The sequence below is a fragment of the Lontra canadensis genome, unplaced genomic scaffold, assembly GCF_010015895.1.
Source record: "Lontra canadensis isolate GAN:19392208 unplaced genomic scaffold, GSC_riverotter_1.0 scaffold30, whole genome shotgun sequence".
Lineage (NCBI taxonomy): Eukaryota > Metazoa > Chordata > Mammalia > Carnivora > Mustelidae > Lontra > Lontra canadensis.
This window is the reverse complement of record NW_022631024.1, coordinates 18,149,347-18,177,023: the sequence shown is the minus strand read 5'-3', so window position 1 is coordinate 18,177,023 and position 27,677 is coordinate 18,149,347. Positions and strand designations below refer to the sequence as shown.

General features: G+C 66.9%; 1 protein-coding gene across 3 annotated transcripts; it reads left to right on the top strand.

Annotated features, from left to right (window-relative positions):
• GPSM1 (G protein signaling modulator 1) lies at nucleotides 1-26,999 on the top strand. Of its 3 annotated transcripts, none has more exons than XM_032866208.1 (14): nucleotides 2-187; nucleotides 7,032-7,253; nucleotides 7,964-8,099; nucleotides 8,725-8,867; nucleotides 9,402-9,525; nucleotides 9,712-9,827; nucleotides 10,511-10,666; nucleotides 11,396-11,504; nucleotides 12,681-12,804; nucleotides 18,410-18,480; nucleotides 19,303-19,479; nucleotides 23,938-24,094; nucleotides 24,533-24,741; nucleotides 25,917-26,999. In XM_032866208.1, the coding sequence occupies exons 1-14, from the start codon at nucleotides 123-125 to the stop codon at nucleotides 26,121-26,123; spliced, it is 2,016 nt and encodes a 671-aa protein (XP_032722099.1). In that variant the 5' UTR covers nucleotides 2-122; the 3' UTR covers nucleotides 26,124-26,999. The 3 variants fall into 3 exon arrangements, with proteins under 3 accessions (XP_032722100.1, XP_032722099.1, XP_032722101.1); XM_032866210.1 differs by lacking the exon at nucleotides 2-187 and adding an exon at nucleotides 4,491-4,678; XM_032866209.1 differs by lacking the exon at nucleotides 19,303-19,479 and having other exon boundaries at nucleotides 1-187.
• Nucleotides 27,000-27,677: the final 678 nt, after the last annotated feature.

Genomic DNA, 27,677 nt, shown 5'->3' with positions numbered 1-27,677 from the left:
ACCAACGGAGGGACGGACTGACGGTGGACGGTGGGCGGCGGACAGCGGACGGGGACAGGCGCAGGGCGGCGCGAGCGGGGTGGGGGGGGCGTGCGCCCCCGGCCCTCGGCGACCCCAGCCCCATGGCCGGCCCGGCCCCGCCCGCCGCCGACGAGCTGCCCGGCCCGGCTCGGCGCCTCTACTCCAGGTAGGCTGGGCGGACCGGCGGGGGCCTGCGGGGACGAGCGGGGACGCGCGGGGACCCGCGGCAGGAGGCGGGAGGCCCGGAACAAAGGCTGCGGTGGGCGCGCAACGTGGCGGCGACGCGCCCTCCCTGCGGGCTGCCGGCGATGGAGGCGCGGGGGAGGAGGGGTGGAGGGGTGGGGGGCTCCCGCGGGGGCGGGGACTGGGGAGGACGGGGTGCTGGGGTAGGGGGCACCCGGGGTGAAGGAGGGGATGCAGAGGAAGGGGACACCCCTGGTGGGGGAGGTGCCCGCAAGGGTGGGGGGCGTGGGGGGGAGGACATGCAGGGATGGGGGGGCACTGAGGGTGGGGGCCGCAGGCCTCCCAGGGCTGGTGCCCTTTGGGGGCCAGAATTAGCCAGTGGTCAAGATGGTCCGTGCGCTGGGGTGGGCTGCTGCTTGCTGGACTGCCCCCCCACGCCCTGCCCTGGGACAGTGGGAGGGAGACCCTCAGCTTCCCAGCTGCGCTCCTGACAGCTGGGCCACCTGGCCCAGCAGGTGTGTGGCGGGGGCCCGCCAGGAGCTCCCTCCCAAGCCTGGCACCACCTCCCCACGACTGCAGTTTGGGTTCTCTGGAGGCAGCATGGCTGAAGGAACCCGGCTTTGTCCCCCCAGCCCCACCATGAATCTGGGTTCAGGGGACCACAGGCTGGAATCCAAGCTGCAGAGCCAGCCAGCTGGGTGGGGTGCGTGTCTGCCTGAGAAGGCTCCAGCCTCCGGGCCCCTGCATGGAGGCTGGCGGCCCGCGCTTTCTGAGCTGACACCTGCGGGCGTCCCTGCCTGCTGACCCCGGGCCAGGGCGTCCTGCACGGCAATGCCAGGTGCCCAAGCACGTGGGCACCAGGTCCTCCCAGGGGGATGGACTCTGCCAGGGATGCTGGGGGCCCAGTACAGTCGGCACAAGTGCCAGGCAGGGGGTGGACTGTCTGCCTCCAGGGCGCCTGACAGGTCCCCAGCTTGGACTTGGACGGACACCATCATTCCTAGGACCTGGCGGCCTCCCCAGATGCTGGGCCTTCGAGGGGCCCAGCCTTGCCCAAGAGGATTCTCCAGCCCCAGCTGGCCAGTGCGTCAGCAGCAAACCCGTTTTGTGTGCCCCCCCTCCTTGCCCCCCCACAAAGTGCAGAATGAGGCCCTGGTGGTGAGTGAAAAGGACGCCTGCCGCTCCTCCCACCTTGGTCCCTGTGCCACTGGTCAGACACAGCTGCCATTGTGTGGTCCCAGGATTGAGTGCTAAGCCCCCCGGACTGGCTCCTGGGCCCCATGTAGGGGGAGGGGTGTGCGGGTGGGTTTCCTGGCAGCTGACACTGGAGGCCCACCCTAGAGGATCCCCTGCACAGCTGAGCCTGGGGTCCCTTTCGTGTTGGTCCACATCCACAGTCTTGACTTGGCAGTCGGGGGTGTGGGCCGGTGCTGGGGCCCAGCAGTAACACGCCAGGCAGGACCCTGGCCGGGGGGAGCCGTCCTTGGCAGGGACAGAGCTAAGAGGGGACGCTGGCAGAGGCCCTGAGCCCAGCCAGGCATCCTTGCCAGCCGAGAGCTGAGTTGAGCTCAAAGGGGTAGGCCGAGCACAGACTTGGGGTGTGCTGCCGCAAGCCCTCCTGTGGGCCTGTGCAGACACCCCTCACAGGGGTGTTTGGGTACCCACAGCCAGCTGTGGGCAGGGCGGGTCCCGCTCAGTGGTGGCTTTCGGAGGCTGGCAGGCAGGGGTGGGAGTTGGGGAGCGTGTGCGGGAGCATCCTGGATGGGTGGGGGCTGTTAGCTGGAGAGGAGGGAGGAGCTTCCTCTGGGCTGGGGGAAGGCGTCAGGAGGTTGTCCACCCCCTGGATACTCAGGCCAGCAAGCCCACCTATGGCAGGGCAGCTGAGGGGGCCATGAGCGGCCATTTGGTTTAACCACTCTGCAGACAGTCGTCCGGGCGAACCTCTGGGCCGGGCCTAGCCCTCCCCCAGCAGCTCCCTTCCCGTGCCAAATTCCTGCCTGGTGACATGGGGTCTGGGGGACTTGGCCTCGGAATGCGCACAGAGAGGGGCGTGAGTGTGCCCATGGGCCCAACAAGTCCCCAGATGGGGCCCTGGGGAGGGGACGGTGTTGGGGAGGCAGGGTCTCCTCCCTGGAGAAGGGGTTGGGGAGGGAGGGGCTGATGGGCCTGGGAGAGAAGGGTTCAGGGGAGGGGCAGGTGGCCAGGAGGTCCCTGAAAGTGGGGAGGCCCTGGCGGAGTGGTGAGCACCCGCACCGTGGGGAGCCCTGTCAGACGTGGGTCCCAAGCATAAGGTGGCCAGACAGGGCCATCCTCAGGAGTGGGATGGCCTCCTGCCACCTACCCGTCTCCACTATGGCTCCTTCCACTGTATCCCAGGCACCGGCAGTGGCAGGACATCTGCAGGCTAATGGCCTGGCCCCTGGGCTCACTAGAAACACAACCCCCAGCGCTTTCCCAAGCTAGGTGACACACGTGTTCTCCACCAGCAATTCCTGTTCCCACCATGCTCCCTGCCCTGTGCTGTCCCAATGGCTTTGCTTTTGGGGGCAGCGGGATGGGGTGAGCGGGGGCCCTGGCCCATCAGCTTGGTGGCCCAGACTGGGGCAGACATCCCTGGAGAGGGAGGTCAGTGACTGCGTTTAGCAGAGAATGGAGGAAAGGGGGACACAGCCCCCAGCTAACCCTGTGCGGTGGGAGCTGGGGGCCTGGCTTGGAGACCAGCCATGGTGTCTGCCCCGGAGGACCCCGAAGAGGCTGGTGGGACAGGTGGGTGAGGGCAGGAGCCTGGTGGAGAGCGCAGCAGTTTGGTCCGAGTGAGGCTGGGCTGATGGCTTCTGCGGGGTGCGATCTTGGGTGCCAAGGCGGGGCTGGAAGGGTGTGGGCGTGATGTGGCCAAAGAGTAAGGTTGGCCACTGAGGAGTCCGTCACCATTTTATTAACCGGTAAGCCTGCAGGTGGGTGGCAGGAGCTTGGCAGACGGTGTCCTTCCTCCCGGCCACTGTGGTCCGGCCTCTGGGCAAGCCGGCCTGGTGGGCCCTTGCAAGGAAGGGCGACACATCCCAAGTGGGAAGGCCGTCTCTCCCAGGGAAAGGAGAGGCTGCCGGGGAGCTGTGGCCACAGCCCTGGGGAGCTCTGCGAACTCTGGTCAGCCCAGCCCAGAGCTGCAGGGGCTCTCGTACCCCAAAAGTGGGACTCCTGGTAGCCTGTGGGTGGACAGGCCCCGGGCATCCTGCAGGGAGGGCGTGTGGCTAGAAGGCAGGAAGGCCCACTCCACAGACTGGTGCTAGAGTGGGCAGCCCAGTGCGGCTGCAGACCGGTCCGTCACTTGTGTCAGCGGGCACATGCCAGGTGACGGGGCAAACACCCACAGGCCTGCAGAGGTGGTGTCGGGACAGAGGCTCCGGAATCTTCCCTGAGCAGGGATGTGGGCCTGGCTAGCCTGGGTGGGTCTCAGGGAAGACAGGGGAGGGTAGCCTGTCCTTCAGGCGGGCCCTGGGAAGCAGAGTAGGGGGCCTGGGGTTGATCTGAGGGTTTGGAGCGCTAGTTCGTTAACAGGAGCCGTGTGAAAACGCGGTGACCCAGGCCCGCCCTGTACCTGTCAGCTGAGTGGTCTGGGGGGGTGGATGGGGGTATTGGCAGAAGCCTTAGTGTCGGGGGCTACTCAGTCTGGACACTCTGGGAAGCAGGACCTGGCGTGGCAGGCAGCCTGGGACCAGATCCCCCCATCCCTGTCCTCACTTGCCCCGGGCCCTCCGGAGACTCAGCCTCACCAGCCCCCACCGCCGAGTGAACAGGGCCCCCAGGGCCGGTGCTGGCCTTGAGATCCTGTACCTGGGCTGGTCTTTGCCCTGGGCCTCCCACCCTCCCTCTTGTTCTCGGTTTCTCCGTGTGCTCTGACTCCAGGTACTTTTGGGGTCAGAGGGCACCCCAGAGCTGCACCCCCTTCCTGTTCCCATGGTCCAGAGCTGCACAGCCTTGGAGCCCTCTGCCATCCCCATGCCCGTTGCTGAGCTGGGCAAGTGGCCTGGCAGAGAAGGCCTCTCCCCCGCCTGGGCCCTGCCCTGCCTGCTGACAGTGCTGATCCCCAGCTCTGAGCTGTCCTGATCCCTTGATCCCCCTCAGTCCCCGGGAGGCCCTGGACAGCCTGCCTGAGGACCTGGGGTCTCCTGGAACTCGGGACGCCAGAGCCTTCGGCCCACTGCTCTGGGGTGGGTGGAGGCAGGGGGACCACGAGGCCGGGGCATTCCCGGGACTGGCAACCAAGGTGGGCCGGGAGCTGGTGGGCCAGGAGGGAGGCCTGGAGCCCCGCCATGCCGGCCGCCTCCACCGAGGGCCAGCCTGTGGCCTTGAGCCTGGCAGAGAAGGCCGTGTGCAAGGTGGTGTACGGTGCCCCGCGGCCCCACCCCCTGCTGCTGCCTGTGGGCCTGGAGCTGTGGCTCTACGTGCAGAAGATGCGTAACCTGCGGAGGAAGAGGTGTGCTGGGTGGTGACGGGGGCAGGGGGGTGGGTGCTGGAGGTCAAGGGGCCGTGGGGGGCTCTCGGGCTCAGTAGAAGGGGTGGGGCTTCCAGCCCGGACTCCCTGCCTGCGGCCTGTCCAGGGCCTGTCGAGGATCGTCCTCACGATCCTGGAGCCAGGGTCAGACTGGCCAGTCTGGGACTCAGGGTGGCCACGCCCGACACCCCTCTGTGGACCCCCCACCTCCTGCTTTTTTGGGCCCCAAGCCCTTCCTGCACCAGAATCCTCCTTCACCGTGGTGTCCAGGCAGGCCCGGGGGTTGGGGGCAGCCGTCCACCCTCTCCCCACTGTCGACCCAGTCAGAGCCAGCAGGGTGAGCTTGGTCCGGACATGGCAGCGTCATAGCCCCGAGGCTGCTAAGTCCCCTGGGAGGAGAGGTTGGCCCACGGTGTCACATGGCCTGGTGCCCAGCTGGGTGAGGCCTGGCAGGCCTAGATTAAGGAGCTCCACGAGTGGCAGTGGTTACGGGGGTAGGCCACTGGGGGGCTTCTGCAGCGTGGCATCTGGATGGGCCTTCCCAGAGCGGGGTGGGTATGAGGCCAAAGCTCTGACCCCCGGCTCTCGGAGGGACCCCCCAGGCTCGGCTAGAACCTGGTGCAGGCAAGGCGGTGCCAGGTCCCAGAGCCCAGCCCTCCCGGGAGGAGTGGCCCTGATGCTGGGGGGTCGAGGCTGGGCAAACAGTGCTGTGAAGGTGGGGGGCTTCCCAGCAGAGAGCTCTGAGCCCATGGGGTGTGGGGTGCTGGGCCCAGCGTCTCAGGGCACAGGTGCACCCCTGCCTCTTGGTAAGCGGTGCTGTTGGAAACGTTGAAAATGCGTGTTTTCCTGACGATGCAGAGGTGAAGTGGGCAGGGCACCGCGGTTTGTATCGAAGGGGGTTTGGTCAAACGGTGGAGAAGCACTGCCGTAGACAGATTTGTTGGTTGGTTGAAGGGAGCCGTGTGCTCCCCCACCAGTAACTGCTGATCACTGCGTGACCCAACAAAGCTGAGGGGCAGGTGACCTGGGCCACGTGGGCTGTTTGGTGTGAACATTTTCAGTTACCCATAGGCTTTCCACAGACCCGGACCCGGGTGGTCGGGGTTGGCCCTCGGCCGTGCGGAACGTGCCCCCCACTTTTCCAGGGCTGCATGTGCGGTCACCTGCCAGGGTGCCCTCCAGCTTGGGGCCCCACTCTCCCACCCAAGGGCAGGGCCACGGGCCAGGCCTTGAGCCGGGAACCCACGGGACCAGCCAGAAGAGGATAGAGGAGGAAACCAAGGCTCTGAGTGGTGATGTGGCCTCCCAGGACCCCACAGCTGGGAGGGCCCGAACCAGGGCCGGCCTGACTGAGTGGCCCCACATATGAGGCTCCCGTGATAGGTGGTCTAAGGCCCAGGGACCGCAGGGCCCAGGCTAGCAGCTGGGGGGCCCAGACCCCACCTTAGGGGCCGAGAAGGGCCCTGTTTCTCTGAAGCCCCCGCCCAAAGGTCAGGGGAGGAGGGGCTGGCGCAGCCTCTGGCCAGGGCCCAGGTTGTCATGTGGAACTCTGGACCCTTGGGGTCAGGCTTGCTTCATGGACCAGAAACCTGGAACGGTTTCCAGGGGTCGGGTTCATCCTAAGACGTGGTCCTGTCCTGTCTTCCCCTAGTAGTGCCATGAGGTGGGGGAGCCACTGTCCATCAGGCAGTCGTGGCCGTGGGGCAGCTGAGCGCTCCTCGGCTTCCAGGGCTGGCTGACCCTTGGCTCGGATGCAGCCCTGCCTCCCCCATGGATGGGAGGTGAGAACAGATGATGCCTGAGCCTGCAGCCCCCCATGGAGACCTTGGAGGGTGGGGGCGTACTCTAGGACGAGGGGGGGGTCCGGTTCTGCCCATGTGGCCTTGGCCAGCTCTCCAAACCTCTTTGAGCCTCGGTTGTCCTTGGTGACACTCAGGGCCCATCCCAGGCTGCCGAGGCCGCCTTGGAGGAGGGATGTGGCTCTGGGGCAGCCCTCACCGGGCGCCTGAGACTTCTTGGGAGGTTGTGTTTGGGGCTTGGCCGCCGTGGCCTGAGGCCTTGCTGTGGTCACAGACTCACGCCTTTGCCCGGAGCCCCTGAGCCCTGGTAGTGAGGGGCGGGCAGTGAGACACCCTTGGTGAGGTGCACAGGTGTGCCAGCTGGGGGATAGGCGTGCCACCGGCCCTGGCACCTGCTCCCGGGCACAGCACGCACATGTGCAGTGTGGATCCCGCTGTCGGAGGGCCTCGTGGTCCTCGTGACGACAGGGTGGGAGCCCGCGTCCCCTGCAGGGCTGCGTGAGAAGCAGGCTGTGACTTTCCTCCCCTCCGCCCAGGATGGAGGCCTCGTGCCTGGAGCTCGCCCTGGAGGGGGAGCGTCTCTGCAAGGCGGGGGACTTCAAGGCAGGCGCAGCGTTCTTTGAGGCGGCGGTGCAGGTGGGCACCGAGGACCTGAAGACGCTGAGTGCCATCTACAGCCAGCTGGGCAACGCCTACTTCTACCTGAAGGAGTACTCCCGGGCCCTGGAGTACCACCGGCATGACCTGCTGCTGGCGCGGTGAGCACGGGCGCCTGCCTCGGGGAGCTCGGCGGCGCGGAGCCCGCGGGGGACCGGGACTGGGTCGGTCTGTCTGCCCGTGGGCGTGGCTGTGGCCTGCTCTCCCGAGTATGTCCGCGCTTGTGGGCCTGCCTCCGGGACTGTGTGTGTGTCGGCTGGCGGGGGCGACCACCTGTGCTCCCCACGTCTCCACCGTCCCTCAGCCCCCGGGCCTTGGCTCGAGCTGCTCTCATCCCCGAACACCTCCCTTGCTTGTCTCCCACCCTCTGCCCCTCGTTCGCATGTGCAGTCAGCAGCGGGGGCCCCTGAGAGGGAGTGGAGCTCCCCAGGACTCCCACCAGCCATGCCCACGGGCCCTTCCCCGGCCAGCGAGCCCCAGGTGTCCTCCGCGCCCCACCAGCATGTTGAAAGTTACTCACACTGCCAGGTGCCCCCTTCTCCCCGGCTCTCTCGGTCTCCATCCGGCGCCCCCCAGGCCCTGACAGCTGCAGGCTGGGCCCCGTAGAGAAGTGACCCCCAGCTGGACTCCCCGCCCTGGGGGCTGCCCAAGGGGGCCTCGCCCGCCAGCCACAGGACCCCTGCCCAGCATTGCCCCAGTCGGCTCAGGGCCGGTCCTGCCAGGCCAGCCCCACCCCTGCCCGGCCTCCCTGCTGGACTCAGCGTCTGGAGCCCTCAGTGAGCCTGGCTGCTCACTCCCCACTGCCCTCTAGGACCATTGGGGACCGCATGGGGGAGGCCAAGGCCAGTGGGAACCTGGGCAACACACTGAAGGTCCTGGGCCGCTTTGACGAGGCCGTCGTCTGCTGCCAGAGGCACCTGGACATCGCCCAAGAGCAGGGGGACAAGGTCAGTCGGTGGCTCCCTGGGAGGCCAGCACCCCCGACCTGTGGTCCCACGCTGTCCCCCGTGGGAGGAAGATGGGAGGATGGCCTGGCCCGCTGCCCAAGCTAGAGGCCCCAGCCCCCCAACATCCATGTCAGCTCTTCCTCTCACCGACCTCCCCGCTCTGGGCTCCAGAGGGAGATGTGGCCACGTGGCAGCAGGGGGAATGGGGAAGCTGTGGGCCCAGCCCGGTGCGGACACTTGACTGTCCTGCTCTGTGACCTCCCTCTGTGACCCTGTGAGATCAGCACAGATAAGGAAATAGGGTGACTCACCCCAAGTCACAGCTCAAGGGGGCCAGGCCTTGCTGGGAGGCCCTTCCTCCCCCTGGGCAGCAGAGACAAGAGGGGTGCCCATTACCAGGCATGGCCACCCCCCCCCTGTGACTCAGTCACTTGGGGTGTCCTCAGAGAGCAGTCGTCACACGCGAGGCCCCCCAGCCCTTCTTGGGGCTCCGGCCCTACCTTAGCGTCTGGATGTGGTGATCGCCCCCTCCAGGTCCTTGCCTCAGGGGATATAGGGATCGGGGACAGTAGGCTTCTTGGGGGCCCGGTCTACAGAGGTCCCCCAACCTCAGTGCCACCCTCAGGTTGGGGAGGCGAGGGCGCTGTACAACATCGGCAACGTGTACCATGCCAAGGGCAAGCAGCTGTCCTGGACTGCCGCACAGGACCCCGGGCACCTGCCACCGGACGTCCGGGAGCCCCTGCGCAGAGCCTCCGAGTTCTATGAGTGAGTGGGGTGGGCAGGGGCGCCCGCAGAGCCGGTGAGCCGCCGGGTGTCCACACTTTCCCTCGCGCTTCCTGACGACCTGCTGCTGGTCACGGGGCGTGGCAGGCGCCCCTATCTGGCCCCATCGGCTCTCCACAGACCCCTGCATGGCGATAGCCTGGTCAGCTCTCCTTCCCCACCCCCCACTGCACCTGTGCTCAGGGTCTGGAGGGGCTCCACCCCAGCCCCCGGTATCTCCCCACACGTCAGTCATCCACAGCGGTGCGGAGAAGCCACGTGTGGCATTTAGAAAACATTTGGCTGCAAGAAGGCCAGGGGTGTGGGGCCGAGCGTCTGTGCATGGGAGAAGCCTGGGGCAGATGAGCCCCGACTCGGCCTTGGAGCTCACACGGCGCCCGCTGGGGCGCGCTCCTGGGAGGAGCCAAGCAGAGGCTGCCTGCTCATCGCCCTCTAGCCTGGTCGGGTGGGGATGTCACAGGGCCCCTGTTTCCCATGCACTGAGAGGGACGTGGCTCAGACAGACGCGACCCCCAGGAGGAATCTGTCCCTGGTGAAGGAGCTGGGCGACCGGGCGGCCCAGGGCAGGGCCTATGGCAACCTAGGCAACACCCACTACCTGCTGGGGAGCTTCATGGAGGCCACAGCCTTCCACAAGGAGGTGAGTGCACTGCGGGGCTCCCCCAGCCACCCGGCTTCGTCGGTGCTCAGTACAGGGACCTGGGCGGACCCCTCTGCACGTGCAGACATTGGCCTGGCCGCCCTGGGTGTGTAGGCTATGTCTGCTGTCCGCCTCAGGTCCCAGGGCTGCTGGGTGACCACCCGGGCCTTGGGTCTGTGTCCTCAGCGCCTGGCCATTGCTAAGGAATTTGGAGACAAGGCGGCTGAGAGGAGGGCCTACAGCAACCTGGGGAACGCCCACATCTTCCTGGGGCGCTTTGACGTGGCTGCTGAGTACTACAAGTAGGCAGGCCTGCCCGCCCGCCCCCACCTGCCCAGCCCAGCCAGGGGGAGGGGGGCCACCTGGACACCAGCCCAAGGTCAGAGGTGAGCCTGACCTCCCAGCCTTCCCAGGGGCCAGGTGGGGGGTTCTGGGCCACCCCAGAAGGGTGGCCTAGCAAAGCCCTCGTCTGGGGGCTGCTAGGGACGGAAAGAACGACCTTCACTCGGTAAGTGCCGGCGGAAATCACCGTGTGCCAGGGACGCAGCCGGCCTTGGCGGAGGGCCTCCTGGCTCCCGCTGTCGGTGGAACCCCGGAGCTGCCTTTGCCCCCCACGATGCCCCTAGGGCGCAGGTGCAATCTGTCTCGTAGGGACTCAGAGGGTAAAGATCACGGGGGCTCCTGGGCGTCCCTGGCTTGTGCTGGGAGGCTCTGCAAGCCGTCCACCTCCTAGCCTGAGTCACAGAGTCCGGGTCACCAGCCCCGGGTCCCGTGCCGAGCCCTGACATCCTGAGTCAGGACCCTGAGCTGGGGTGTGCTGCCCCTAGTCCTCTCTGGAGACCCCCGTGGGACCCTGGAGCTGAGGGCACTGAGCAGATGGACTGCATCCCTATCGCCCACTGTCCACCCCGCAGATGGGGGCCCCCCAGCAAAGGGGGGTGCTGGAAACCCTCCTCCCTGGGGCTGACACCTGCGCCCTCCTCAGGAAGACGCTGCAGCTCTCGAGGCAGCTCAAGGACCAGGCAGTGGAGGCGCAGGCCTGTTACAGCCTGGGCAACACGTACACGCTGCTGCAGGACTACGAGCGCGCGGCCGAGTACCACCTCCGGCACCTGCTCATCGCCCAGGAGCTGGCCGACAGGTGTGCGGGGCGGGCACTTTGGGGCCATGGGGACGCTGGGGGCAGGCCCGGCCCCGGGGGATTCTGGCCGGTTCTCATGGGCTAAGCTGCAAGCTGCTTCCAGCGAGGCCCTGGCCTACCGCTGACCGCCAGGAGACTCTGAGCCCTGCCTGGCCTCAGCCTCCCTCCGTCGCGGGCCCCGCCATGCTCCAAGTAGGACTCGGTGAGACCCGGTGGGCGCTGGGCCAACTACTGTGGCAACCCTGGGGGCGGGCTGGTTGGGGGTGGGCCCTCGTCACCACGTCCGTCCATGGCCCTTGAGCACCCCGTGTCTCCGAGGAGACACAGAAGTCTGAACACACGCACAGGTGTGGGCGGCGGCCGGGGTAGGGGCCTCTGAGCCGTGGGCTGCGTGCCTCTTTCGGGGAGGAGAGGGCTCTTGGCCGGCTGCCCTGTCCGGGGGCTCCAAGTGGCCAGCTCTTGCTCCTGGGGGGACGACGTTTTGGAACCGGATGGTGATGGCTATGGATTGTTAGGTGCACGGAGCCCCTGGGCTGGCCCTGAGGGGGTTGCCTTTACCTTGTATGATTTTTCACCTTAATTGAAAGATTAATGACTTGGGGAGTGCCCCTGTCCCTGTCCTCAAGGATGAAGGGAGCCATGGGGGTGAGAGCCTCATGGGCCTGTAGGGGTCCAGCGAGGCCCGGCAGGCCACGGGCTGTACCTGTGACCTGTTTCCCGTCCTGGCAGAGTGGGCGAGGGCCGGGCGTGCTGGAGTTTGGGGAATGCCTACGTGTCCATGGGGAGCCCCGCACAGGCCTTGACTTTTGCCAAGAAACACCTGGAGATCTCCCAGGAGGTGAGCCTGGCCTGCCCTGCCTCCCCTGCCACCTGTCCCCCACGGCTGCCTTAGCTGGCCTCAGAGGCCCCCCAGTGCCCGGCCCACCTGGGACCAGGCTCCTCTGTGTGCCGTGGCTCCTGGCTGGACATTCCCCCACCCCTCCCGGGCTGTCATGTGCTGGGCGAGCCTTCAGAGGCCGGTGGGTGCTTATCTCTGCAGTCAGGGCGTGGGGGGAGGGGAGCAGGGGGCCTGTGTTCCACGCCTAGAATGTCATCACTCCCTGTGGGCCCACCCACGCCCGGGTCCTATATCCCTGATGGGACCTGGCCAGGCCAAGGTGGAAATGACGTGCCACAGGCAGCCCAGGGGAACAAAGGCATGACCGCCCCCAGGCTCTTCCCCTGGGACCCCCCAGCTGGACACCCTTCTGAGGATGGGAGGCAGGGTCTTCAAGGGACCTTGGACCCAGGACCCTCCTACTATGGTCGGGTCGTCCCAGGTGGCCTCTGGCTTCCTGGTGCCTAGCCTGCCCCCTTCTCTCAGTCCCATCCTCCTCGGCCCCAGTGACATGGCCACATCCCCCAGCACGCACCCAGTGCCCACCCAGACCCATCACAGCCCCATGCCTGCTATTGGCAAGATCCATAGGAGCCCAGGTGGTGGGGAACAGGGAAGCTTGGGTCAGGAGAGCCCACCCCAGCAGGGCCGGCCCCCATGGCCCCCTGAGCATAGGTGGGGGCCCACCAGTGGCCCCAGGGCTCCACTCGAGGTCTGGCCATGGCCCACTCACCGTGTTCGGGCTTGTTCTCGGGCGGTGTACTCTCCTCCTATGCAGCAGGGCCATCCTCTGCTCTGACCTGGGACCCTGGAGGGGGCCTGAGGGGCCTGAGGGGTGCTTGGGAAGCTCCGGGACTGAGAAAGGTGGGGTCTGGGGCAGGCCACCTGCCCTTGAAGGGCGCTCTGGCAGGAGTGCCCCACATGGCACAGGGCTGGCTGCCTGAGGCCCGGGCATTCCTGGGGTATGGAGGTGCTGCTTAGGGCCCACATGGCCCCCCCTTACCCAGGGCCAAAACCCCCAGACTCCATCCCTGAGGCACAGTGAGGCATGGTTCCCTTGGAGGCGCAGGGCTCAGCGACGGTCCACTGGAGCCTCCCCGCTCACCTGCGCACTAACTGGGCCCCGCTCGGCTGCAGGTTGGGGACCGCAGCGGGGAGCTCACGGCCCGCATGAACGTGGCGCAGCTCCAGCTGCTGCTGGGCCGGATGCCCAGTCCTGCGGCCACCGAGAAGCCAGACCTGGCTGGTTACGAGGCCCAAGGTGAGTTCCCAGGCTGGGTGGGCAGGGGTCTGGTAGGAGGCCCCCCGGGGTGTGTGGGGCATGGGCTTGTGCCTGGGCTTCTGGGTGCAGTTGACCAGAAGGTCAGCGGGAGAATTTTGGACAGAGCTGCCCAGTGAGGGTGGTCCGCCCCCAGCCGCGGGGGCGTCTGCACGGGCACCCCCTTCTTGGCCCTGCTCTGGAGCACCCAGATGGGGGCAGGGGGTCCAGGGTGCTCAGGGCACAGACAGACGGTCCTATTTCCCTGGGGTCAGCTCAGGAACTGGGAGATTGGAAAGTAAGGGGTAGAAAGGCATTCAGGGGCAGGGACAGTGTGGACAAAAGTGTGGCCGGAACGTGAGGTCTTCAGGCCAGTGCTTTGTTGTCTCTGCGGCAATGAGGGCCTGTACTCAGCCTGAGCGCCCCTGGCTTATCACCCTGTGACACCGTGGGGATGGGGAAGACGAGGAGAGGGCCACTCACCGCCCCTGTCTCCGTGATCCTCCTGCTCCGGGCTGAGGGCTGGGCCCCGGGGGCGGGAAGCGGAGGCTGCATGAGCCAGAGAGGCTCAGGGTGCTAAGCTGGGGGTGGGCCAAGGCAGCTGTAATGACCTCATTCACGGGCTGCGGGTCACCCCACACAGGTCCACATCGTGAGGCACACAGGGGCATGTGGGGACAGAATGTTCCTTGCAAAGCAAAAAATGGATAAAAAGTGTGGGGCCCAGGGAGGGCACCCTGAACTGGCTTCCCGGGGGCAGTAGGTGGGTGCGGGGCAGGCTCCAAGCGGGGAGCTAGCTGCCCCCTCCCTGCCTGCACGGACCCCAACCTATGGTTCTTTGAGTTTTGGCCCCAATCCCTTCATGGCCGTGTTCCCCAGGGGTGCCTGCCCACCCTGCCCCAGCCTCCAGAGCCCGTCAGGCCTCCTGAGGAGGCGGCTAGGGAAGAGGCTGTGGGCTGTGTGGAGGGGCTGCAGGGTTTCCATGCCTAATGCTGGGAGTTTCTGAGCTTGCCCTGTTCTGGGAAACAGGGGGCACATGTCGCTCCCACTCGGGTGAGGACAGGAGTGAAGGCGCAAAGCCTTCTGGGACCCCCAACCACCTTCGTTTTGGAGTGCTGTGGCTGAAGGGGGTGGGGTGGAGGAGGGCGCCTCCTTCGTCCCCCATCCTGCCCCAGGATGCACAGGACGGTATCGACCCTTTGGGTGGGGTTTTCCTGAAGGTGGGCAGCTCTGCTTGGAGCCCCTGGCCCTGCGAGGCCCCCCTGAGGAAGCCAGCAGCAAGTGGGGGCGAGGCTGGGCTGGGCTTCTGGAAAGGCTCCCACGGGGGCATGGCTAGTCCAGGTTGTGCCGCTCTTGTCCCCTTCTGCGAGCTGAGGAAAGGCGGGGCACATCACGGGCCAACGGCTGGCCCGTGCTGGGAACAAGGCAGCTTCTGTCCTCCCCAGGCCGGCTCTGCTGCCCTGCCCCGTGCCCAGACCCTTCCCAGCCAGGGCCTCCGGAAGCCCCCTCCCCGCCCGCTGCTGGCGCTGGCAGGGGCCGCTCTCCAGAGCAGCCCGCTCAGGCCATGGAGGCAGGTGTGGGGGCCCCGTGCATCTCTGGGGGCCTTCAGACCCTGCAGTGCAGCTTCTGGGGGCGGGCAGGCCCCCGGAGTCTGGGCAGCTCTGAAGGAGAGCCCCTGTTCAGGTGAGCCTGGCAGGGGCTGGGCCTTGTGGAGGGGGCACGGCTGGACACTCCTGCAGGGGCCGGATCACTCCCTCACTGACCCCGTGCACGCACACAGAGCGTGGGTGGGGGCCTGGAAACGGACCCTCGCGGGTAGGGATGGTGCACTTGTGTGTACAGCGTGTCAGTTTGTGGGGGTGGGGCGCGGAAGGGGGCCAGGGTAGAGCAGGGAGGGGGCTTACCCGCCCCATATCCTGGAGCCCTGGGAGGATGTGAAGAGGGGCCGAGGCGGGCAGGGCCACGGTGGGCGGGTGGTGGACTCGAGCTTTTCTTTACTGTTGTGAGAAAAACAAGAGTCCTTTATGCTTTGCGGCTGGAGGACCCAGAGCCTGGCGCGGGGCGGGGCTCAGTCTGTGAGTTGATTATAGGTCCCAGCCTTGCAGCCCCCATCCCAGCAGAGACCCCAGAACAAGTCTGGGTGGGCACAGGCTCCTCCCAGCCGGCCACAGGGGCCTGGGCCTGGGTCTGGTCTCTTGCCGGGCCGCGTGCCTGCCCTTTCCGGCGAGGGCGTGTCAGATGCAGGTCCCGCTGCACCCCCCGGGGACGCGGCGGCCCAATCAGTTCATAAGAGGGTGGGGCCGGTCCTGAGCCCTGGGGAGCTGGACCCAGCAGTCTTGTGTCCCACAGGGTAGGGGCCGTCCATGGACCCTGCGTTTGGCCACCATAGCGGGATGGGATGTGCACAGCGAATGTCTGAGCCACAGCTGTGGCTGCAGGCCCTGGCTCCACCCAGTCCTGGCTGGCGGACCCCGTGATTTGACCCAGCTGTGCCCTACTGTCCCCGCCTGGGAACTGGGCCCACTGTTGTCCTGGGGCAGGGATGAGGGCACTCCCTGGGGCGGGCTAAAGATGTGGACACTTCCCTGTCCCTCCGCGCACTCAGTAGGTGGCCTGTTCCCCGTTCTCGAGTCAGGCACCTACGACACACGGCCGAAGACTTCAAGGCCGCAGGGGTCCTAGCTGTCCTCATGTCTGTCCCTTTCCTGGCTGCTCCAAGCTTGACCTTCTGGAGCTTGCCAAGTGGACCTGACCTCTCATGTCCTGACCCTGGCTCTGCGTCTCCAGGCCCTGTGACCACGGCTGGCAGTCTCCTTTCTTGAGCCCCCGTATCCAGAGTCTTGGGAGGGCAGCTGGGTGTGACGGGTCCCACGTAATAAACACCCGGAAACACGGGCTGCTCATCAGGGAGCGAGCCCGCCCAAGGTGACCAGAGGTGACAATGTGTGGCGGACAGTAGTGGACAGATAACGCGCTGCAGGAGTTTGGGGAGAAGGAGCAGCGTGAGGCTGGGTGTGAGTGTGCATGGCCTTGTGGGGGCCGCCGCCTCCGCCAGCTCGGGAGCGGAACCGAACACTGCAGACCAGGACGCTTAAAGACCTGGATGTTTACTTCTGATGGTTCCGCTGCTGCTGGCGAATGGAGGTGCAAGAGCAGGGAGCCAGGACGGTGGGGTCTGGGGGTACAGGGGGCTCTGTGTTTTCTCACAGGGGCACCCACCCCACCACCCGCAGGGCCTCAGCTCAACCCTGATCACCTCTCAGGGTCCTGCTTCCTAATGTCATCACGATGTAGGTGCGGCTTGGGTCTTCAATATGGAATGTGGGGGACACAAACACGTGGTCCGTAGCAGTGACATCTGATCAAAGACTTAGAAGGGGAGGAGGGAGTGAGCCTGAACTTAAATGGAGAATAGCCGTGCAAAGGCCCTGGGGCCCGGTAAGCCTGGCTGGGAGGAGCAATGATGGGGAGGGGGACCCTGCAGGGTGAACAGAGAAAGCAGATCGAACACGCCCTGCAGGCATCTCTCTAGCCCCCCAGCATGGACAGGGTCAAAGAGCGGGGAGGCAGACCCCAGCAAGGTGAGAAGGGCTGAGATGCTGGACCTGTTTTGAAGGTGTAGCTGCTGGGATTTTGGAAGAGACTGAAGGCAGGGAGAAGCTGGGGGGACACAGCCACGCAGTTAGAAAGCGGGATTGCCCGTGTAGGTGGGACAGGCTGCACGTGGGAGGGGCCGGTCGGGGCTGGGCGCAGAACGAGACTGGTGGGGCAGAAATGACGACGGTGCTGGTCAGACGCAGGCGGGAGTGGGGTGGTGCTCAGGGAAGTCTCCAGACCTCACCCTCTGGGCTGGGTGGGATGGGACGCGTGCCAGTGCTGGTGTGGCCTGCATGCCCCAGTGAGGGCAGCCCGCTCTCCTGACAGAGGGTGCATTTAGCCAGGCTCAGAGGGCCACGAGGGGACCCGCCCCGGAGCCGGACACAAGCCGTGTCTCAGAGTGGCATTTCAGCCTCCACCGTGGCCTGCGCCTGATTGTCCAGCCAGGCGGGGCCCAGCACACAAGGTGGGGACATCGAATCGGGCCCTGGGGTATCAGGGAGCAGAGAAGACAGGGGCCACCATCCCACCCATGGCGGGAGATGGAACCGGGTTGTCGCTGGTTGTGGTGAGTCACAGGCTATGCACAGAGGCCTGCCCATCCCGACGGGCCACTCAGCTGTCCCCAGAACGGAGGTGCCCGTGCATTACTGCCATGGCTGGTCGCGGTTGGTGTGGGATGGATCCAGGTGTTTCTTCAGCCTAGTCCGGGGCGGGGGTGCACGGGGTGGAGTGGGTTCCCTTATGAGGAAACACACAGAGGGACGCGCCCTCTGGGCCTGCTCTAGCTCCTTCAGCCCACGACGTGGGGTCGACACCTGGGCGCTGCCTGCCGGCCAAGGGCTGCATGCAGGGGGCAGAGGCAGGCTTGGCCTGACCGCGGCAGCTGAAGGCATGGGGGAGGGGCAGCGGACAGGCCCACGTCCTGGGCCCAGGTAGCTTCAGGCCACCATCTCCTGGTCAGGCTGCTGCAGCTGTCCCCTCCCTGGCCTCCTGGGACAGCAGCCCCCGAACCCCTCCTCCGAGAGTTACCACTTTTCCACCCAAGGCCTCTGGAGAGTGGGGAGCAGGGTGTGGCTGCTTCAGAACCCCGAGGCCAGGACAGGGAGAAGGGCTGGACACCTACTCCGCTTTTAGGAAGCCTTGGGCGTTTGGTTTGGGCGGGTCCGAATGACCTCCTGAGCCGGCCCCTCTTGCTCTGGGGACCGTGTCTTAGGCAGCGCGTGTGGGCCCAGGGTGGGGTCGGGCTGCCGCGCTGTCCGCCACGGGTGTTCGCCTGGAGCTCCGTGCCGTGCCGGGGTAGCTACGGAGGGCGGGCCGTCCTCGCGATGTAGCCTGCAGGTGTCCACAACACGCCAGCCGTGGTCAGATGCTTCCCCGGGGCTCACGCTGCACCGCCGGCGACAGGCCTGCAGGCCCAGTCTGCCGGGGGCACCGAGCCCGAGGGCAGGCCGTGGGTCCAAGGTCCGGTACCGCCAAGACAGGACCCTGGAGCGTCCGCCACACCGCGGGCCTTGCCCACTCTACCCACAGCACTTCCTTGCCTCGCACAGCCCCACCCTTGCACAGGGGCCCCCAGCGGGTGCCCAGCCTGTGTGTGTAGCTGGAGGGGTATTCGACTCCGGGAGGACCTGGGCTGCCCGTGTGCGTGTAGGATGAGGAGTGAACAGGTCGGTGTCCGAGGCCCCGTCTGCACGGAGTTTGGTGGGGGAGGCCCTGGGTACGGCAGGAGCTCAGAAACCGGACCTGTGGGGAGCACCAAGGCCAGACCCCGCCCAGGCCGTAGAGAGTCTGCCCCGTCCCCACTCCCACCTGCTTGTCCAGTCGGGCGGTGCGAGGTCATGCAGACACTGTGTCTGCTTCCACAGGGGACCGTGAGGTGGACGTTCCCCCGCCAGTCCCCAGGATGTAGGCTGACACCCTGACTCTCCCCGGAGAACCCGGTGGCCTGGGCCAGCCCACCTCTCAGCCCCCGGTCAGTGCCAGGCTGACCCGGCCTGCTGTCTTTCAGGTGCCAGGCCCAAGAGGACACAGAGGCTGAGTGCAGAGACCTGGGGCCTGCTGAGGCTCCCCCTGGAGCGGGTGAGTGGGGCTCAGGGTGGGCGGCTGGGGCCCCGGGGCCAGAGGGGCTGCCGCTGGCCGTGAGCAGCTGAGCGTGGAGAACAGGTCCCTGAGGCTGGCCCAGTACTTGCTGAGCCACCTCCATCCCCCACCCCAGTCTGCGTCGCATCCCCTCGAACGGAGACCAAGGTGCCCTCCGCAGCCTGAGACGCAAGCCCAACCACTGGCCCCCGGAGAGGCCCCTGCAAGGCCCTGTCCCCTCCCACTTCATCCCAGGGTCCCACCAGCCATGTGCCCCGGGGGACAAGCCCCAGCCCTTACCCACTGTAGACCCCAAGCCCCCACCCAGCCACGGTCCCCAGCGTCCTGGGCGGCTCCCATTCCTGGGTGCTCCCCGCCATTCCAGCTGGAGCAGCTAGGCCTTGGCAAGCCCCCAAGCGATTGGACACGGGACACGGTGGGGCTCTGGGCCCACTCTGTACCTGCCTGAGGTGGGCGCGGTGTCACCCTGGGGGAGCGAGCTAGCCTCTCTGAGCCTCCGGTTCCTCCAGCGTGGACGGGGTTCAGTGCGGGGGTCTGTTGGGGAACAAGGCGCGTGGCTGCCGTGGTCACTCGTTGCTCAGTGTGGGGTCAGCCGCCTCGCTCACAGCTCTTCCAGCGCCCTGCCCTGCCTCTCCGCACCCCCAGGCCCTCTCTCCCTCCCCTCTCCGACCCCTGAGAGCTTAGGTGCGGGTCTGGGAGACAGAGCTGCTGCTCTCCCCTCTTGGGGTCCTGCGCCGGGGAGCGTGGGTTTGGGATTGCTGACGGCCCCCTCCCATGCCTGGCCTTCCTCCCCCTCTCCAGGAGCAGAATGGAGACAGCCACCAGGTGGGGGAGTGGCGGGGGCCGGGCAGGGACGTGCTCCCTCTCCCCATGAGGAGCAGGAAATACCAGGAGGGGCTGGAGGCTGCTGAGAGGCCCCGAGAGGGCGGCCACTCCCCGCTGGACAGCGCAGACGTCCGGGTGCAGGTCCCCCGCACGGTAGGCGACCTCTTCTTGGGTGCCGTCCTGTGCTGCAGACCTGGGCTGGGCCAGGCGCCCACCCCCCACCCGCCGGGGGCAGAGGCCACGGCCCTGTGCTGTCCCCAGGCCTGAGCGCAGGGCGCACGGTGCAGGGACAGCACTCCATCTGTTGTGTCCTGGCCTCGGCTGGGCCCAGGCCATAGAGAAACTGGACTGGAGGCCTCGTGTTTGGGGGTCTGTAGGACGACCTTGGGGGGGACTACAGGCCCTCGGGCCCGGCCGGCAGCCGTGTCTGGGTACACAGCGTCCAGAGCCAGAAGCGGACGGATGGTGGGTGAGGGAGCGATGGGCTGGCAGTCAGATGCAGACCAGTGGGCGCAGAGGGACAGGGACCTCCCGCTCCTGGCGGGTATCTGCGAGACGGGGCTGGCCCGTCTGGGCTCGAGGAAGCTGGTCAGGGTTTGGGAGGCCCCGCCGAGCCACGTTCAGAGGTCAGCCTAGAACACCACTCCTCACCACCAGGCATGCAGAGCACCTGGGTCCACATGCCTGGAAATTAGTCTAAAAACAGTTTCCTCTGAGGGCTTAATCAGCACCTGCCCCGACACTGAGGAGCGTGGGCGCCGCGCAGGGTATTCTTAGCCCCGGAGGGCTGCTCTGTGCCCGTCTTTCCCTTGAGCCCGGGAGGGCCTCTGCCAACCCCGTGTGACCCTGGCACTGCCCTCCAGCCTGCCAGCCAGGGTCTGTGTCCTTGGAGGGAGAGGGGGGAGGAAGGGGGTGCCACTGAGGCCCCAGCAGAGTGGGGCTGCCACCCACACTGTGCGTTTGGGGCCCCCAGCCCTCAGTGCGGGGGCTTTGCCACCATCACACGGGGCTTTGGGGGCCCCGGGAACTCCTCCTGGGGCAGGACATGGGGATCAGGGCTGCGCCGGCCCCGAGTGTCACGGTCCCTCCAGAAAGTGTCTGGCAGGGGAGGGCCCCCAGGCACCAGGGAGCCACAGCAGGCTTTGAACAGGAAGGCCTTTCCCCATGGTAACCTGGCCCTAGCTGAGTCCCTATTGCTGCCATCCGGGGGAGGGGGCGCCTTCTACCAAACATGGATAGTAGCCAATGTTCAGGCTTGCCACACAGCAGCCCTAAGAAGGGAAACTGATGCACAGGGCAGCGAGGGAGGTGGCCTGAGGGCACTCAGCTAGGAATGGTGGAGCTGGGGTTCCAAGGCCGTGGTCAGCTCCTGGAACCCCAGCTCTGCTCCTCAGAGACCTGGCAGGGCTCTGGGCTGTGGGGACACTTTTGCAGGAAATGCCAGTGGTGGAGAGCCAAGGCTGGCCCCAGCTGGAGGCCTGGACCCCAGTGGCCGCCTGATTCCCCTGTCCCGAAGACACTTGCCCAGCTCCCCACAGTCAGAACTGTGGGGTGGCCCTCCTTCCAGGGCTCTGAGCTCCCTGTAGGTGCAGGACAGAGAGGGCCCTGGGGCTCCGCTTCCCTTTCCCATCCTCCCCTCCTTCCAGGGCTCCTACCCAGTTCCCCTCAGTGCCCCAGGGTCGGCCGGCACTGGGCCCTGGGCCAGCACGAGGACTATCCTAGGAGCCAGCCAGAGGCCAAGGCTCCACAGACCGCTGGGTGCAGGGAAGGGACCCCGTGGCGAGTGGCAGGGGCGGGGAGGGCGCTATGGGTGGTGGTGGCCCCTGGGGCTGCTGCATGGCGAGTGGCCACACAGCCTGTGCCCGTGGAAAGGGCCAGCATCCTTCTGGCTCCTCATGCGGCCATGGCAGACCCGGCTCCGGCCTCAGGAGTCAGGGCTGAAAGAAGAGACTACTTCTGGGCTGACCCAGCTTGGAAGGAAGCCGGACCCCTGTCAGTGGCCTCTGTCCATGGGAACGCTGCTTCCCAGACAGGTTCCATCCCCCTCACCCCTCGGCCTGACCGCCCGTGGGCCAGAGCAGGAGCCCTCTGTGCTGGAAATAGTCTGAGTGTTTACAGAGCGTGTGCGTGTGCGTCTGTTCCTCGTGTGTGAGTGTGCGCCCGCGGGAGCGAGTGAGCGCAGGGAGGGGGGCCCTCTGGGGCGGGGACAGTGCGCCCCTGGGGCCTATTTAAGCACTGAGCCTACAGGGGCAGCACAGACGCCACATGGCCGAGGCTGGGGACAGCACATAGCGTGCAGCCCGGTCACGGCCGCTGGAGGGGAGCTACGGTTCTAGCGTGAGTGTCGGGTCCCCTGCGCGGGAGGCTCAGGGAGCCATGTGATGCTGGACGGGGGGTTGGAGAGCAGAGCTGTTGTCCTGGGGTTGGTGCTGTTGGGGTGAGCTCAGCACCTCTGCACCCAGCCAAGGCAGGGGTGCGGGGAGCCAGCAAGTCCCAGGCCAGAAGTCCAGCAGGACCCAGGGAGCCCAAATCAGGGGCCCATGGAGAGGGCACAGCGTGTCCTGCAGGGACCCAGGGTGGCAAACCACACAAGAGGGGGCCTCTCTGCTGTCCAGAGCCTCATCCCCACACACCCCCAAACGACGGAGGCCCTAGCCCTTCCCAGGGGGCCCGCACAGCTCTGCTCTGGGGCCCTCTCTGCCCAGCCCCAGCTACAGGGATGATGGGCCAGGGGAAGCCTCTGGCAAACAGCACCTAGCTCAGCCTGGGGAATCTGGAGTGCTGAGGACCCAGGTGTCTAGAGAAGAGGGGCCCCGCGGCTACACCTTTTCTGGGAGGGGTTGGCTCCCTTCACCTGACCCACAGTCCACCTGCGGTCCCCAGCAGTAGGCGGGTGCGGTGTGTACCCCCACACCTGGCTGACCCCGGGGCCCCAAGCAGCCTGTAAACAGCCCTTACCTCTGGGGAGGCACCTACACGACCCCCACCTGTGCAGAGCTGATGCTTGGCCCTGACCACTCCTCCAAGAGCAGCACCCCCGGGCCCCCATCCCGGCCCAGGCCCCTGTGCACTCTGTGCCAGCTTTCAGTTCGCTCCGGGCTCTGTGGGGTCTTGGGCCAGGACGCAGGACAGCAGAGCCCTGAGTCGGAGGCTCCTCACTCTCCCTCAACCTTGGGTCTGGGCCCGCCCTGGTGGGACAGGGGAGGGGCTGCTGTCCTCCCACACCGGCCACAGGCACGGCTCCCCCGTAGGCTGTGTCAGGACCACCCATGAGGTTGGCCCTCCCTGGATCCCTCTTGACTTTTGGGCACCGTACCACCCTGGGGGCCCAGGCTGGGCCTGTTTGGGAGATCCCCAACCAAGCTCCCCCGCCCTGGTACCCGCCTCTGCGGTGGGGTGGTGTGGGGTCGTCAGGAGATCTGGGCCCCAGCCAGCGCTCAGTAGGTGACACCATAGCTATTGTGGTCTCTCCATGAGCAAGGCTCTGAGCAGGCCCCAGGAGGCCCCCTCAATTAGCCAAGAGGTGGACAGGCCAGGGCTGGGCAGGGGCCACCGGCGTCGGACGGGGGAGCAGGGGGAGGACCCAGTCTGTAGCCAAGGTGGCTCCTGGAAGCCGCCTCCTTCACCAGTCACCCTCGGGGCCCTGAGAGACCACTGCCTCCAGCCTCCCCTCCTATGGATGTGTAAACTGAGGCCCAGAGGGGGACTGGGTTTGCCAGTTGGGACTCAGGCAGGTCCAGTGGCCCGGACTCCGCTTCCCATCCCCCCTCACTCTGAGGACCACCGCCCCCTCCCTGGCCTCATCAGTGGGGCTTGCCCAGACCTTGCAGGTGGCCCCTGGGTCAGCCTTCCCCACCACCCGGGCTGCACACTGAGGCATCTCCCAGAATCCCTCAGGGTGTCCAGGCTCTGCCCCCCAGCCACTCAGAGCAGAGCCTGGACACCTCAGCCAGCATGCAGGGGGCTGGGGAGCGGCCACACCTTCTCTTTAGCCTGGACATCCTGCACCCAGGGTCCTGGCCGCCACACATCTGTCCTCTGGGCCTGCCCACGGGTCTAACCGCAGAAGGGGTGGGACTGGGGTGGAACACAGGAGCCCTCACCTCCCCCAGCTGTGGCTCCCTGCCTGTGGTGATATGACCTGACACTACTGGTCCCGGATCCACCGTCGCTGCTGGGGCCCTGGCACAGACAGGCCGCTGTGATACGGGAGCTGGGCAGCAGGGCTTCCTGCCGGCGCAGGGTCTAGTCACTCACTCGCTACTGGTTGATTTGTGCGTTTGGCCGCCCCAGCGAGTGACATGCTGGGTGGTCGGGTCCAAGCTACCACCACAGCTGGAGCTCTTGACAAGCATGTGATAGGGTCCCGTGGGGCAGGGGTGGGGGACATGGGGCACGGGGATGCTGCTGGGAAGCGCTCCAGGAGGGCAAGCAGGGGTTGGGGGCGGGGTGTGGGAGGAGGACGGGCAGGTGGGGAGAGGGTCCTGACCTCATCCCGGGCGGAGCAGCAACCTCAGTGCTGTCTGGGGGCCTGAGGAGCTGGTGACCGGAGCCAGGCCGCCTTGGCTGGGCCGGAGCCAATGATGACTGCATGCCCCCCCCACCCCCCAGAGCATCCCTCGGGCCCCATCCTCCGACGAAGAGTGCTTCTTTGATCTCCTGAGCAAGTTCCAGAGCAGCCGTATGGACGACCAGCGCTGTCCCCTGGAGGAGGGCCAGCCTGGGGCCTCCGAGGCCACAGCTGCCCCCACCCCGGAGGAGAGGGTCGGTGAGTGCCCCCCATGGAGCTCCCCTTGTCCTTGCCACGCTCACTCCCCACCCTCCACCACAGTGCCCCCCAGGAGCCCTTGCTCCCGAGGGGTGGGATACCCCTGCTGCAAAAGTGCCCCTTGTCACCACCTCATCCCCTGCCTCCCCCAAAGCTGCATCCCGGGAAGCCTGTCGTCATCCCTGCTCCCTGGGGCATACCACGTCAGGGTGCATCGTGGGCCAGGAGCAGGCGTGGCCAGGAGCAGGCGTGGGAAGCCAGGCCTTCTTCCCGGCACCTAGGAGCCCCCATGGGTGGACGTGGGGCCTGTGGCAGGGACAGCCCAGGGCATCTAGGGTCACTGCTGGGAGCCCCGTGTCCCCCAAAGTGTGGAGGGTAGTATGGGGCCCTGGCCTGACCCGGCCCGTGGGGCCCCCTCTCCCCACCTCGCCCCCACAGCCCAGCCCTCGCTGACGGCCTCCCCACAGACTGAGGAACTCCTGGACCTCATCGCCAGCTCCCAGAGCCGCCGGCTGGACGACCAACGGGCCAGCGTGGGCAGCCTGCCCGGGCTGCGTGTCACCCACAGCAACCTGGGCCGCCTGCGCGGTGATGGGGACCCACAGGAGCCGGGGGACGACTTCTTCAACATGCTTGTCAAGTGCCAGGTGGGTTTGCGGCTGGGGGACTGGGGGCACCCTCCTCCCCGTGCCTGCCCGTCTCCCCCCATGCCTGCCCCGTGCCCCCTGTGCCCTCCCAGTGCCCGCCCATCTCCCCCCATGCCTGCCCCATGCCCCCTATGCCCTCCTCCCCGTGCCCACCCCTGTCTCCCCCCTTGCTCGCCCATGGGCCCCCGTGCCCTCCTCCCCGTGCCTGCCCATCTCCCACGATGCTCGCCCATGGCCCCCCATGCCCGCCCCCCTGCGCGCCCCTCCACCCCGCATCCCTCTCCACCTCCAAGTGGCCCAGGGCCCCTTCACCTTCGTGTGGGGTGGAGGCTCCTCATGCCTGCGGTGGGCTCTGGCCAGTCCCGCTCAGGCCGGCTGCACTGGTGTCACCGGGTGCCCACAGATGCTCCTGGCCGTTCCTCATGGGGCAGGAGCTCTGGCTGGGGGGTGCCCCCGGGGCGTGGTGCAGCCCCTGGTCCCCCAGGCAGGGCGAGACAACAGAAGGGTTCAGGGATCTCATGCAAGGTGACAGGAAAGGCTGCAGCCTGAGGGACGGTGTGGTTTCCAGATGTGACGTTCGTTCCCACAGAGCAGAGGAAAGCGCGGCCCTAGGCGAATCCAGAAATCCTCCGAAGTGGCCCGTACGGAGAACCCCCGAGCCCCTGGCCCACACGCTCGCACGCGCCAGCAGCCGCACCGGCTCCCGGCCCTTCTGCTCCAGGCCCTGCACAGGAGCCCCAGGGCCTCCTTGGTCCCGCCCCAGACCCCTGGCCTGATGGGGCGCCCTGGAGAGCTTCGCACCTTGGGCTCGGGGAGCCGCAGCCCCCAATCCTGCCCCCGCGGTTCCTGAAGGCATCCCTGTCGGGGGGTCTTGGGTGCAGTACAGGAAGGCCAGCCAGCAGCCCCGCAGCCCGGCCTGCTCCCCCATGCCTGGCGGTGACTCAGTCCCCTCCCTCCCTGTGTGGCCTGGGCAGAGGCTCCTCGTTCTTGGGGCCGGGGCTCCCAGCACTGCCCGCGGGGCTGATTTTACCGGTAAACGCAGAGAGAGCCGCTGGCCAGAACCCCTGCCTGGGCCTTGTCCCCGAGACCAAGGACTGCTGGGCCCGTGCGCGAGGCCGGGCCCTCTGAGGCGGGGGAGGCCCGAGCTGCCAACTGACGAGTCTGTGTCTGCCCAGTCCTCCAGGATCGATGACCAGCGCTGCCCACCTCCTGACGTGCTGCCCCGCGGCCCCACCATGCCTGACGAGGACTTCTTCAGCCTCATCCAGAGGGTGCAGGCCAAGCGGATGGACGAGCAGCGGGTGGACCTTGCCGGGAGCCCCGAGCAGGAGGGGGGTGGGAGCCCTGAGCCCCGGCAGCAGGGCCAGCCCGGGGCCAGCTAAGACCCTGTAGCCACGGCCAGGCTGGCCCCAGCCCAGCTCTGGGCCTTGGGGCCAGGGGGCTCACTGTCACCTGTGATGCCCACAGCCCCTCGAGAAGCCCATTCCTCCAGAGGCCATGGCTGAGGGCAGGCTCTGCGCCCTCTGGCCCTTCCCACTGTGGCCGATGCTGGGCACACGGCCCCCACAGCATCCCCCTCTTGGAGGGGCAGGCTCGGGCCAGGGCTGCCCTGGGTGGGTGCGCCTGCCTCTGTCCTGGACTGGCTCCCACGTGGGACACGGCCTTCTGCAGGCCTGCCCCGACCTGCCTGGCCTGGCCTTCTCCCCACCCCCTCCCTGCCCCAGGTCTGGCCTGTAGCTTGCTGGTCCCTAACCCTCCCTGGCCTCTCCCCACTCTGCCCAGCTTCGTCCCTCCGGCCCGCCCGGCAAATGTGAAGACTCCGCGGCTGCCCCTATGCCCCCAAAGGCTGCTCTGAAGCTGCTGCCACGGGGCCTGCCAGCAACATGGACGGTTCTGTCCTCCCGGGGAGGGTCCCAGGGATGACAGAGCAGACGTGCTTGGCCCAGTCCCAGCCCCTTGCCTGTCAGCCCACCTGCTTGCCTCCTCTGGGCTGGAGGAGGTGGAAGGCCGACTCAGAAAGCCTGGAGCCTGACAGGACGGTGCAGGCAGGCCAGGTGTCCCCACACTTTGTCGCCGGGCCCTGGCCCCCAGCCCCATCTGGCACCCAGTCCAGAGCAGGCAGGGGCCTTGAGGGAGGTGAGGGGAAGGGTGGGGATAAGCTGTGACACCCTAAGCCCTAAGCCCCGAAAGCCCAGGGACGGAGCAGGCCCAGGCTAGGATGCCAGCAGGCAGCGAGGTCTGCTCCCTCACCACGCCAGGGCCAGGGGCGGCTGGCAGAAGCCCAGGCGGGGGGGGTTAGCTCGGCTCAACCCTGGGCCTCCAAGTGAGCACCCAGCCTTCAGCTGGGAAGATGACATCACGGCCTTCTCCTGTGGGGAGGGTCCAGCCTGCACACACCATCCGCCCACAGGATTGGGCAGGAGACAGGCCCTCCGGGGGGCTGCAGCCCTGGCCTGCCACCAGCCCTCTGGCAAGCCCCTGGCCCCACACCTCAACCCCATGGTCCCTAGGGTGTGGGGGCTATCTTCTACCCAGGAGGTGCCTCAGCTGGGCTCCTCGGTCTTTCTCTGAGGCTCTCCAAGCGTGGGGAGGCAGCCATACCCCCACCCCACAGTACAGCCTGGGGGCCCCGGGCCCACAGCGACCATGCCAGAACACGGGCTCCTCCTGGGCCGCCCCACATACTTGAATGTACGTGCATATTTATTGCTCATGCGTCGTCTGCCGTGCTGTCAGTGGGTCCTTTCCAACCCAAGAGGTACATTTTTTTTTTGTTTTTCCCAAAAAAATAAAGTCTGCCAAGTGAATAATGTCTGTGTCAGAATTAGTCCTAAGGATGAGAGGATTTGGGTCCTTTAGGAAGCCCCAGGTGATTGAACTCATCTGGGTAAGCAACCCTGCATTGTGCAAAGGGCCTGGGGCCACCACTGTGCTAC

Excerpts from the sequence above, each read along its gene's own strand:
- GPSM1 (XM_032866210.1), top strand. The coding sequence starts at position 4,515 with ATGCCGGCCGCCTCCACCGAGGGCCAGCCTGTGGCCTTGAGCCTGGCA. Across the intron at positions 10,667-11,395 it reads GCCCAGGAGCTGGCCGACAG|AGTGGGCGAGGGCCGGGCGT; the intron begins GTGTGCGGGGCG and ends CCGTCCTGGCAG. Across the intron at positions 24,742-25,916 it reads ACATGCTTGTCAAGTGCCAG|TCCTCCAGGATCGATGACCA; the intron begins GTGGGTTTGCGG and ends GTGTCTGCCCAG.